This window comes from Musa acuminata, chromosome BXJ2-11, assembly GCF_036884655.1.
Source record: "Musa acuminata AAA Group cultivar baxijiao chromosome BXJ2-11, Cavendish_Baxijiao_AAA, whole genome shotgun sequence".
Classification (NCBI taxonomy): Eukaryota; Viridiplantae; Streptophyta; class Magnoliopsida; order Zingiberales; family Musaceae; genus Musa; species Musa acuminata.
Genome location: NC_088348.1, coordinates 168,265 through 181,901, shown reverse-complemented (window position 1 = coordinate 181,901; position 13,637 = coordinate 168,265). Strand labels below are relative to the sequence as shown.

General features: G+C 34.8%; 1 protein-coding gene and 1 long non-coding RNA gene across 3 annotated transcripts; both read left to right on the top strand.

The window, feature by feature from the left end:
• The first annotated feature begins 7,268 nt into the window (after window positions 1-7,268).
• Window positions 7,269-7,694, top strand: LOC135626258 (putative invertase inhibitor). The gene has a single exon (XM_065131445.1). The coding sequence runs from the start codon at window positions 7,269-7,271 to the stop codon at window positions 7,692-7,694; it is 426 nt and encodes a 141-aa protein (XP_064987517.1).
• Window positions 7,695-8,190: 496 nt separating this feature from the next.
• LOC135627494 (uncharacterized) lies at window positions 8,191-12,368 on the top strand. Of its 2 annotated transcripts, XR_010492629.1 has the most exons (3): window positions 8,191-8,439; window positions 10,530-10,641; window positions 12,184-12,368. It is a non-coding gene; the product is annotated as an uncharacterized LOC135627494 (long non-coding RNA). The 2 variants fall into 2 exon arrangements; XR_010492628.1 differs by having other exon boundaries at window positions 8,191-10,641.
• The last annotated feature ends 1,269 nt before the right edge of the window (window positions 12,369-13,637 follow it).

Sequence of the window (13,637 nt, the reverse complement as noted above, 5' to 3'; positions counted from 1 at the left end):
ACCCATTTACACCCCTCTCCTCATTTTCACAAGTTTATGAGATAACCTTTTACAACCCTCTTTTACAAGGTATCCCTTTCAAACCTCCCTTAGAACTCTCTTTAAGCTTTAGGACGAGGGAACTCAACTTTCTAATAGGGTTCGCAACTTTAGAATCACAGAGTTTTGCTCAATCTTTCTTGCTACTCCATGCAGGAATAGTTGAGATATTTATAGACTCAAAATGGCTTCAAAACTTGGAGTTAAAATTCAAATCCCCGAGATTTCGAGGTGCGGGCGGTACCACCGTTTGCTGCCTAACATTGGGCGGTACCACTGGCTAGGAGACTATGCCACGATGGTGCCACTTGTTGGGTCATTATTTGAGTCTTTCACTTGGCCTAACACAGCTCAAACCTGAGCCCAATTGACTCCTAATTGAGTTGGCCTAATTATATTCTAAACCAACTTAATTAGGACTTAACTTAACTCGATCTAGGTAAATTATTTCAAACACTAATTATGTGTTGTCCGACATGTCATTGATTCTTTCAGTGTTTCGTTCGATCCTTCAGCGTATCGTATTTTTTGTGACATTTGCCTAATCATTATATTGACCTCCACAACTCCAATCTCCTTGGCATAATGTCCGCTCTTCTAGGCCCGATGCTCGAATTCTCAGCCCGAAGCCTTCTGCCGACACGTCAACCGTTCCTCCGTCCCGATGTCCAATCTTTTGACATGTTCACTATATCCCAACATCTGATTCCTCCTGCTTTAATCAATTTACCTTTCCTGATCGACGTTAGCCCTACGTCACTCAAACGCATATTAGATCAATACTATCAATTGATTTCATTATCAAAATCCGAGATTCAACAATCTTTCCTCTTTTGATGATGATAACCAATTGATGACAGAGTTAACCTTAACTCCCCTCATCAATATGCCCTATCGATAGAACACTTCGATTCAAATATCCAAGCAACATGTCATCACAAAATCAAATCATGCATAACATCACTTCTCCCACTTTGTCATCAATAAAAAGAAGTAGTGCAACTATAAAGTATTTGAGATATGAAATTTTAAATCATTGTATTATAAACATAATCTTAAGTTTTATCCTCATGTAAGTTAGTAAATTTTTACATCATTTTAGAAAAGATAAGCTAGCAATTAATTTTGAGTTTTGTAAGTTCACAAATTTAGCTTTTTGTTGAGATTGGCAAAATAGTACTTTAGCTTCCTAGCAAATTTCTTCTTGCAATTGGTAAGCTAGCAAATTTAGCAAGTTTTACATCATGCAAACTAGTAAATTTTTTTTTACTTTATAACATGCATAATCACCAAATCATCATTAATTTTAAAGGTGTGCAAGATTACAAATTATGCAAGTTTGCATTTTTGCTTCTTAAGATAGACAAGCTATCGATTTTTGGTGACGTTCAAGATTGCAAGTTCTTTCTTCCCTTTTGAGAAATACTATTTTTTACTTTCTTTGCAATGTACAAGTTAGCAATTTTTACTTTCTTCTTAAATTATGCAGTTAGCATCTTTTATCTCTCCTTTTGTTATTGTCAAAAAGAAGAGAAGACCCTTTACATCACTTTTCAAATTATGACAAAGGTAAAGTATCAATCTTTTTTCAATATGTTTGTGTATTATTATAGTTTTAAATTAAAACATGCACAATTTTAAAACCTTACATTTCATCCTTCATGCATGCATGATACTAAAAATAAATCATCAATATAGACATATTATACATGATACCAAACATTAAATCAATATTTTAAAAACTTTATCACTTCATGATTGTTGGTACCAAATATTCAACATTTATTTTCTCCCCCTTTGTCATAGGCAAAAAGAGGGGAATAACACAAAGGTGTAAATATTAAAATCATTATATGGAAGATAACAAAAAAAAAATAGTGATGAGATGTACTTTATGAATTTAAGGAATTAAAAAAAAACATATCATGAAGGGTAAGATCATGTGAATACCCAAAGACATGATTCATATAGTAAATCTTCTCTTTTAAAATATACCAATAAAAATATAGGAGTACAAATAAATGATCTTGATTCATGTATAAGAATTTTTAAGTCATCAAAATAGTCATGATTTGTTTAGATGAATATTCTCTTAAAAGAGCGAATTATGCGAGAATCAATAAAGATATTTCATATTGAATATATCACTAGTTGTAAATATGATAAATGATTTAGTTGCATATATCATCTCATTAGTCATATGAAAATAGATCCAAGATCATCATCAAAATCAATTTTAAAAAAATTTAATGAAGGAAATGTAGATAGATTCACATATATAACGTCTTAATTAAAAAAATAGTTATAATTTCAAAAAATTCATGATTCATCTACAAAATTCTCCTCTTTTGTAAATGACAAAAAAAAGCATAGGAGATCAAATACAAGATCTTGATTCACATAAGATTTCATATTATAACTCTCGAGAAGTTATGATTTCGATAAAACTCATTCAAATTCATCAAATTAATTTCATGATTCATAAAATTCATAACATAAATAGATTCATTAAAAAGGATATGTAAGATGAAAACTCGATAAGATAGAGATTGAGAAATTTTTTAGAAATGCATTCCCTTTTATTTCATACAAGCATGCCTTTGCTAAATAAAAACATTCATCATCATTTAAAACTGAAAAATTAAATTTCATCATATCAACAAGTAATAAATCACAAAAATTATTATGTATAATTTTAAAATATAAACTAATTAAACATGATCATTATGTATCATTACTTTGGGTATGATACCAAAACATGGTTTCAAGTTTTCAAATTTCAAACTATAAACTCATTAAGAATGATATCAAATCTCTTAACATTTTCATTAAAATATTACACATAGCTTCATTGAACATAAAGCATAATCAAAATAAAAAATCATCAAGACCAAAAATATAATGTTAGGAATGAGTCGGAACTAAGAGAGGTGGGGGGGGGGGTGAATTAGTGCAGCGTAAAAATCATGGTTCTAAAAATTTCTTTCGTTTCATATGATAAAACCGATTTTAGAAACTTGCTCAACTTAAAAGTGTATTCGTAAACATGTTGAAAGTAGTAAGCAAGTAAGGAGGTTTGCAATAAGATAAATTACACAAAAGAAAAGGCAAATCGTACGTCGTGACCTACATCCACTCCACTGATTCCTCTTTCGTCGAGGCCACCGGCATCCACTATCGATCTTCCTTTAATAGGCGAAGATCAACCCTCCTTTTTACACCCCTCTTCTCCATTTCACAGGTTCAGGGGACAACCTTTACAAGCACACACTCCTCTCTAAACAGAATTCTAAGTTTAAGCTAGAGGAGAGGATTTCTAAAGAGATTTCTATGATATTTTCTTACTTTTAAACCCTCCGTGCTTATGTAAGTTAACCAAGGATGAGAGGGGTATTTATAGGCTTCAAGTTGATTCAAAATCGAAGCCTGAAAAGGTCTCATCCTAGGTTTCTTGGTTACTGGCGGTACCATCATCGTTCTTGGCCAGTACAACCATCGCAGGATCTGCTACTAGGAGATACCATCGTCGAACAGGGGCGGTACCATCTTTGGCAGCATTACTGCCAGCGGTACCACCACGCAGATTTCCTAGGGTGCTATTCCCCAGGCGGTGCCATCGTCGGCTAGAGTTTCAACACGTTAGTTGGGCCTTGAATCCGACCCAAACCAACCCAACTTCGAGCCTAATTAGCCCCTAATAGAGTGATGGGATTACCTCCCAATTCCAACTCTAGTTATGTGCTAACTATGATTCCTAAGACATAATATAAGCAAGATAAGTCTGATTTCTTTCGGCGAGCTTCCGACGATCTTCCGATGATCTTCCGACGATCTCTCGACAATGTTCCGGCGGACTCCGGCAAGCTCCTGAACTTCACGATGATCTTCTTGGTGAGTTCTGACGAGCTTCTTTGGTAAGCTCATAGACTTCTCGGTTGGTTCCGACAGAACTTCCAACGAACATTCAAACTTCTAACAAACTCTCGAACTCTCAATGAAATCGCGTTCTGGTCTCCGAGACTTCATTTTACTTTATGCCTTGCTATCGTAGTTAATCCAGCACAAAAAAAAAAAAACTTCAATTTAGACAATTATTGTTAAGCATGAATCATGTTGTTCGGCATGTCATTAATTCATCGACGTTTCGCCTGATTCTTCGGCGCATCATCCTCTCTTGTTGCCTATTGCCCAATCGGCTAGTTGACCTTTGAAACTCCGATATCCTTAGTGCAATATCCGCTCTTCGTGGCCCGATGCCCGAATCTATAGCCTAAAGTCTTCTGTCGATATGTCGACCAATCCTCTGGCCCGATATCTAATCTTCTAACATATTTTCCTCTGATTCAACATGATTCTTTCTACTTTAATTGTCTCTTCCTGATCGAAGCATCCTTCATCACTTTAAACGTAAATTAAATTATACACTTATCAATTGGTTTCATCATCAAAATCTGAGATTCAACATATAACACATTAAACATAAAGCCCCTTTAATCAAAATCGAAAAGCAATACGAAGATCAATATAATACACATTATTACTTCTTAAACACATACATAAGATTTATCTTAACAGATGTATAAGCATTAGATTAACATTTTATTTTATTTTCATAAAACATGCAATTGTCTTGATCAATTTTTTAAAATAACAGTTTGTGTAGTGTATAAAAATAACAGTTTTGAAAAACTTAAAAAAACTTCGTACGGAAGTGTAATGAATAAGAAAGTAAAGTAGTTTGTAGTATGTAAATGACAACAATAGAAATGCAAACCAGAGAAGAACACACCAATTTTATAATGGTTCGATCGTCGTGACCTACATCCACTCTACCGATTCCTCTTCTGTCGAGGCCACCGACATCTACTAACGGTCTTCCTTTAATAGGCGAAAATCAATTACTCTTTCATAACCCACTTTTCATTTTCACATGTTTAGGAGATAACCTTTTACAACCCTCTTTTACAAGGTATCCCTCTCACACCTCCCTTAGAACTCTCTCTATGCTTCAGGAGGGGGGAACTCAACTTTCTAATAGGATTTACAACTTTAAAATCATAGAGTTTTACTCAATCTTTCTTGCTACTCCATGGATGAATAGTTGGGATATTTCTATACCCAAAAATGGCTTCAAAACTTAGAGCTAAACTTCAAATCCTTGAGATTTTGGGGTACAGGTAGTACCACCACCTACAGCCTGACATTGGGTGGTACCACTGCCATGAAGATTGTGTCTAAACAGTTCCATCACCTGATAGAGTCTTAGAGACTGTGCCACGACGGTTCCACTTGTTAGGTCACTGTTTGGGCCTTTCATTTAGCCTAACACAGCCTAAACCTAAGCCCAATTGGCTCTTAATTGAGTTGGCCTCATTACATTTTAAATCAACCCAATTAGGACTTAGCCTAACTCGATCTAGGCAAATTATTACAAGCACTAATCATGTGTTATCCGACATGTCATTGGTTCTTTCGGTGCTTCGTCCGATCATTCGGCGCATCGTCCTCTTTTGTGGCCTTTGCCTAATCGGTATATTGACCTCCGCAACTCCAATCTCCTAGGCGCAATGTCAACTCTTCTAGGCCCGATGCCCGAATTTTCGACCCGAAACCTTCTGTGGACATGTCGCTCATTCTCCCGGTCCGACGTCCAATCTTCGAATATATTCACTCTAGCCTAATATCCGAGTCATCCTGCTTTAATCTGATTCTCCTAATTGACGTTAACCCTGCATCACTCAAACACATATTAGATCGACAGTATCTATTGATTTTAAAATATGAGATTCAACGTTGCTTAGAAATTTTAGGACGATGTACAAACTCATGAGCCATTTCTCTGCATACATTTGTTTAGATATCTCATAAAATTTATTCATGGAAAAAAAAGAAAACCTTGATGATTAGTTTCCTAGATGGGGGTACTCTTAATATATAGCTTATTATGCTTGTGAATAATTTGGTGCATTCACAACTATCTTACCTACCATACCTTATGGCCAAGAAACATTGAATCTCCGAGATCACCTCACACGATTTATGAGAAATTTTTATTATTTTATATTTCTTCAATTTTTTATTAAATTATATTTCATTCCCACTTTTTCATTCTGAAAAGTATTAAAAAATTCAAATCCTACATAGAGCATTCATTTTGGAGGAAATAAAAAAGGTATAAATAAATAAATAAATAGAAAAAGGAGAATTCAACAAGTGATAATAGAATAGATCATTGCATATTTGATATTCTATAGCTCCACAAAAGAGTGACTCTTGGTTATTGTTGTATGTGTTGATAATGATTTGTGAATCACTGCAAGTATCCTATGAGTTTTATCTATTATGTTTGTAAAGACCTAGTTGTATATGTGATTGATGTTAGCGAAAGTATGTGAATCTTTAAGTGTAAAATCGTTTTGGTCTTATTAAGCCTCGTATTTCTTGTAATTATTCAAAGTCCACTCAAAACCATTAGTTACGGATGCTATATACGTATAAATAAGATATGAATCAATTTTCTTATCTTAAGTGATTTTAGTTAGGATGAGTATGGTATGGTCTACACCGTACTAATTCCATTTAGAAACAAATCTCCCCGATGCATTGACAATATATCACCCATACATACCACCTATCATTGCCAAATACTATGTACCATATAAACCTCTGTCATGATACTTTAAATATAATCTCTTTGTGAAATTGTTCCATCTAATCAAATTATTCCAAATACACTTATATCATTTAACAAATTTAAGATTTTGTAACGTATATCAAATTTACAATCTCTTTTATATGATTACTTGTATTCTAAAAGTAAAATTTGAATTACAAAAAATTACTTATTTAATTTTCTTTATAAGGGATAAAAGTGACTATATATATATATATATATATATATATATACTTTCCTCCGAAATTATGTCTCAGCGCCTTTTTTCTTAAAAAAAAAAGAAGAAGAAGAAATTATTGTTTAATTTAAAGTAATTTTTATACAAGGAATGAAAAAATAAATTAAGTAATTACTATATTATTATTAATCGATAATTTGCTACCTTATAAATAAATAGCAATCCCACCACTCCTCCTCGTCCATCCGCCATAATTTGCTTAGAGAAAGCGAGACGAGGGAGAAGGAGATGTTGCATCCATCTTATCTGCCCCACCTCCTCTTCTTCCTTCTCCCCTTCCTCTTCCTCCCTTGCTTCTCCGCCGCCGTGTCCGAGACCATGGGGAAGGCGTGCAATCAGACGCTCGACTCCGGCTTCTGCATCACGTCTCTCCAAGCCGTCCCCAAAAGCGACTCCGCTGACCTCCCCGCCCTCGCCCTCATCGCCCTTAACCTCACCTACTCCAACGTCACGAGCTCCGCCACCAAATTGCTGGCTCTGCAGCGCGAAGCTACCAGCCCCGCCATCAAGAACTCGTTCGAGGCCTGCTCGATTCTCTACAACAACATCATCCAGCCGCTGCGGTGGGCGTCGCAGTTCTTCGTGTCGAAGCACTATGATGTCGCCCAGGCCATGTTCGCAACGCCTCTCTTTGCCCCGACGAACTGCGCGGAAGCTGCGGGAAAGGTGATGGAGCAGGACGGCAAGAACGCGTTCTACCTCATGCTGATGACTCGAAAATTCATGGAGCTCTCGAGTTCGTAGTTGCGTTGCGTACTTGCGGAGGAGCATGAAATGCATTGCATGTATTTGTGTCTGTCACCGAATAAGATCATGTTCCTTATGCTCATGCTCATGGGAAATGAACACATCGTCATCTCATCTGGATTTCTCTCTCTCTCTATATATATATATATATATAATTGCTAAAAAAGAATTTCTCAAAAGACATCCTTTGAATTTCTTAAACAGTATCTTAATTCGAAAAAAATTCAAACTATTCCTTAAAAAATTAACTATACTTTTCCTATTTTAAAAAATAAATAAATAAAATAAAATAAAATATCAAGACATTAGAAACCATTTGATATATCGATTAAAATAAATATCTATAATAATTTGAAAACATATCACCTAAATAGAAATAAAATATTAATTTAATATAATATTATGATTATTATAATATAATTTTATAAAATATATTTGAAGACACTATAAATCTCAACTAAATCAACTATAAGCCTAAAAAGTATGATATCGATAAGCAATTTGCTTTCGGGAAATAATGGAGTTCTTGGGCTTAACTCTACGTCTCCTTCCGAATCGCTTCTCCGTTCTGCCGCCGTCTTCGCATTCGATCTCTACTTATCCCTCTCTCTCTTGATCGATACGGCGATGGCTCCGTTGTCGGCGCTAGTCCAGTACAAGCTGGGGTTCTTGGGCGATCAGTCGGTGGAAAACCGGCATCATCACCAGATTCATGTACGACAAGTTCGACAATGCCTATCAGGTCGATCGGTATTCCTTTGAGACCCGCGTTTATATTTGTATGTTTTATCATAGAGATCTTTTTCTGTATCTAGGTTCTTGAATTGGAGATTGGTCGACCTTGTTTAGGGTTCTTTGGTTCCGATCATGTACTGTTGGTCATTTCTAATTACACTGAGATTCGAGTAGGAACGATTTTGTTCTCTTATATTCCTTTCGATGTTGTTCGACGGGAGTATGCGATCTGCCTCTCGGGTGGATTGTTGTCGGCTATTCTGATCATGGATAGGAGTTACTGTTGCCACAGGAATCTGTAGGCAATAAGGAGGCATCAGGCTCCTGTCGCTGGTTTGACAGGAGGTCTGGCTGCAGTTGGCCTATTGCTGGGCTGTTCTAAGCCCATGCAATTTGCTGGATTTGGTCCAGAATTTTGTAGGTGTTGTTGAAGCTGGTCTGGGATGTTCTTTTTGCTGATCTGAATGGACTGTGGCCATGTATATTATAACGTGAAAACTTGCTAAATTGATTTTGCTGATTTTTTTAATAATTAAAACTTGATTACAATTTGGAGTTCTTCGGGAACTGCAATAATATTTATTTCATCTGACCTACAGAAGATGATTCAATGGTCAACTGGTTGATGTAAGTTTTGTCTTTCTGCATGTGTGTCATAAATTGGCTTATATAGCGTTGTCAATGGTTATTCTTCAAGAAGAGATTAGAAAATGTGTAGTAGACATATAATAGCTTATACTTCCTTTTGAAATTGTCCAGTCTTTATCATGCTTAGATTACTAAGTTGATTAACAGACTACAAGTGACATAGATTTTCTCTCAAAGACTATGTAACTTGAAGACAGGACTGTCAGACTACAGATTTGGTAGGTTACCACTGTATTTCAATCATTCTTATAAATTGGGAATGTTTTTGTTTTGAGAAGTGTCATTTCATTTCTGATTCTTTGTTTGTTGGTTTACATTCACTAGATGCCCATTGTGGCGTGACTATTATTGCCTATCAGCATTTTTTTAATCCAACCTTTGTGCTATAAAAATCGTACTTATTTGTTATAAATATAATTTTTCTTAATATCTGTTGATATGTACTAACTGATACATTAGCGTCCATTATTTGACTAAGATTTGTCTGAGATAGGAATCATACTTTGTTCTATCAAAACATTTTCCTGATGCTTGGACTGATGTCGAAGTGATTTAACTGTTGCTGTAACTTCTTATTTTCCAAAATTTACCAGGAATCTCTCTCTCTCTCTCTCTCTCTCTCTCTCTCATTCTGATATTTAATTCCTCATGAAAAAAATCTGGTAATAGAGTTTTATTTAATTATTTAAACTGGCCAAAACATTGTGGAACGTTAAGGTTTTGGAAATCCAAAATTAAAGAATTTGTGGGCATTTTTTTCTGTTCTGCTGAGCACATTGTTTGTATTACAGGAACTTGCACGTTACGTTTACAGTATTACATTAGCTATGAGCGGACTGCTGAAAACATGTTGGCTGCTTGTTTCATATAGAGAAGAAAGCTGGGGCTCAGTTTTCTTTAATTATAGTAGGATTTACAGACATAAATTACCTTATCATTATGGTTTTGAATCGAGACTCACCATATTTTGAACAGGCAACAGAATATTAAGACCAACTTTTAGGAAGAATATTGGTTAAAAGCTCATATGAACTTACTGATACAGTAAGCAGGAATTCCAAAAGATACTTAAGTATTCTGTTTTGTGCAGGTTCTTAATGTATGCTTTGAAGATTTTTTTGCTGAGAGTTATTATCAGGGAATTTTAATCTACATAGGAACATAGCTGGTTAGGAGAGATTTAGGAACCTCTGATTCCAAGCTACATAAGGGACTCCTGTGTTGCTGTCATTGTATATGATGTTGTAAATATGTTTCTTTTGTAAATTTATGTGGATTCTTGGTTTATATTCAAGAAAGTTTATTTCTGAGATACAAGTCCAGAAGACTACTTGCAACACTGCAGAATCCATTTAAAATTTCACATAGATAATTTTGTTTTCTTTATTGTTTTATCAGATCAACTTCTTGTCATGTGGTCTCTAATTGATTACATTACTCCCATTGCAGGTTGGCAATCTTTCTTAACTACTTCAAAGTGGTTTGAAGAAGTTTGAACAGAGTGGGGAACTGATGTTATTATCGTGCTTGTTGAGAACAAAACTGACCTTGTTGACAAAAGGTGAGAACCATGACTCAGTGATATTTGTAACATTGCTATCTTTTTATCAATTCTTTGCTTCTGGGAGCCAATGTTAAGGATGTCAATGGATCAGATGTGACCTGTCTGACCCGAGATTTGATCACGGTGCAATCTGATTCAACCCAAATAATTGGATCAGAGACAGATCAAGGTTGATCTGATCTGGTTATGACCTAAGTTCATTTTAACTTTATAGTGTTTTATATATTGAACTTCATCCTACCTTAGGAAAGAGATGTTTGGCCAAAGCCCTATCTCTTCATCCTCTCTTTCGTGGTTCGTGAACCTTGTAGCTTTGATGCTTGGTTCCTTCAGTCCCTAGTAGTAGCATCATCAAGTAGTCTCAGAAGCTAGCCCGTGCAAATTTCCATCAAAGGAAGCCTTAAGAGCTGACCATATGGGTCTTCCATACCAAGGTTAGCATGGTTGATGATGAAGGGCAAGATATGGGTCTTCCCTTTTGCCCATTCAGGTACCAAACAAGATAGCCTGCTTGGACCACTTTCAAAGAGTGCATTGGAGCACTAGCCCAGATCAATGGTGTTGGTCCTAGTTCGGACCGGTACATATCAGTTGGTACCAACGTGCCTTATGTCGGTATGTCAGTACATACAGACAAATTAAACATTACTAAGAAAAGTGAAAAAAAACTTAATAATAGAAAATATGTCTATCCAATCCAATCCTAAAACTATATGTCATTAGTGTACCAGCATGGTAACATAAAAAGATATAATTATAAAGAATGATGCTAGTCACACCTAGCTATAATTAAGAAAAATTAGCTCTAATATCAAGAGAAATACACTAATCAATTGTAATTACTCATAATAAGATATTAATAAAGATATAATCATGTCAGAAGCTAACTAAAGTGTATAAAGAGCATAAATACCTTTAATTGAAGAGATCTTCCACCAAATGACTTGTTCGATTAATTGAATCCATGCAATTGAATCTGTAATCACTGATTAGGATGCTAAATTGAGAAAGAGAGTGAGAAAGAATAAGAAAGATAGGGGTAAAGTTGTGTGTGAGAGGAAATGAGGAGTGTTTTAAAGTATACTAATTGACTGTTGACTAGACCCAGTCTTAACCCTTCATCTGGTAAGGATCGTTACCGATCGATAGATATCCATAATGGACAAATTTCGGTTGTTTCGCTCGAGATATGTGGTGTATCGGGCTGTATACCCCCACCTGTTAAGTGCTGCCAGAAATGTGGCAGTTTGCGTGTTGTCGTCTGGTGGACTGGTACACACCACCCGTATCATACCATATTGGACAGTACGATGTTCTTTTCTTTGGAGAGTCGTTGAGGTAGTTGGAGATCGTCGGGTCATAAAATTATTTGTCCCATTTTAAAGATCTTCCTGTTGGCTGTATATTTTTATTCCACTGTGCAGCTGTCATTTTTGTTGATATTGTGAAACTTATGACTCTGCTTTTTAATCTAAACTATGTTTCGGAATATTAGATTAAAAGAATTCTGGTTCTCTTGTGTGTTTATGAGCTGGACAGGTCTTAACGGAGGAAGGAGAAGCCAAGGCCAAAGATCTTGGTTCATGTTCATTGAAACAAGTGCAGAAGCTGGCTTCGATGTAAAAGTATGTTTTTACACTCTGTGATTCCTATCTGTGGCTGATTTTATTTCTAGACAAACTTGATATCCTAGTCACTGCAGATATGCATCCTGCAATTGCACATACTGTTGAATTAAGTTTAGTTTATATCGGTTGGTTAATTAATTGCACTATATCTTTTTTTGTTCACAAACAATTAGGTGGAGTTGTAATGCAAATAAAAAATAAAATAAATAAAACGAAATGCACGCATTTTAAAATTATATTAGATGTGTCTTAAAAGATCTATGAGTGTTCTAATTAGGTGAGCTGATAAGATGAATATTTTAGTGTAAACAATAAAAGGTGATTGTCTAGACCATGTGTACTCAATTTTATATCCATTAACTACCTGAACTTAATTTAGTCAAGTTTAATCTTAAGTAAAAATCCATGGTATGCGTCTCCAAGGACAACAATTGCAATTGACATGATTATTATTCTTGATCAAGCAAAGATTATCCTGTGCTTATTGGGCATGTCACATTAGCATAATATCTAAAGGAATATTTTCTCATGATGGTATGATAAATGAATCAAGCTTTCTATAGCTATTGTTTGGATTTTGAACTTATTAAAATGAAGCTAAAACCCACTATGATCCAACAAGCATTGACTTTTTAACTATTTAAAAGGTATTGTCAAACAATTCTTTTGTAGGAATGGAAGAAGTGAGATATATAATATGCACGTGTTTTGTCTTGCAAGAATGGAAGAAGCCAGATATAAGATACATATGTTTTGTTTTAACCAAGGTGGGGTATGAAGAGTTTTCTATCCTTAGGTTAGAGTGGCATATGAGACAAGAGATTCCCACTTTTATTTTTTTTAATCCTCAAGTGAAGTTATTTTCGACTAGCTTCTTTTTCTCTGCCACAGGTGATAGCAGTAAAAAAAGAAAAAGAAAAAAAAAGAGTCAAGTTTCCTGAGATCAGATTGATGATCAAATTGAACCATATTAATAATATCTCAATTATTTGCTCATTGTAATTAGAATATTTAAATGGGTAATTTCTTATAAAAAGCCCCTAATTTGCCCTTCTTTCGAAGAATGTCCTAATGTTGGTTTTCTTTTTTGTAAAGTCTTTTTTTAAATGATAAAAGTATCCTCAACTAGTTGTTTGCTTGTTTTTTTTCTTCCCATTTTCCTTCCTATTCAAACTCATTTAATTCAACCGGTTGAACTAAACCAAATTTTGAACTAGGTCAAAACATATAATATCAAACAGAATATTAATATATGCCCAATAAAGTTCATATTTATTATAAAAAAAATTTATTCTTATTAGTTTAGGAATAAAAATAATTAAATAGTGAAATTAGCATGTTAGTTTATTCAAAAACCAACTTATA

Bases quoted from the DNA above. Each gene is read 5' to 3' on its own strand.
- LOC135626258 (XM_065131445.1), top strand. From the start codon at position 7,269: ATGGGGAAGGCGTGCAATCAGACGCTCGACTCCGGCTTCTGCATCACG.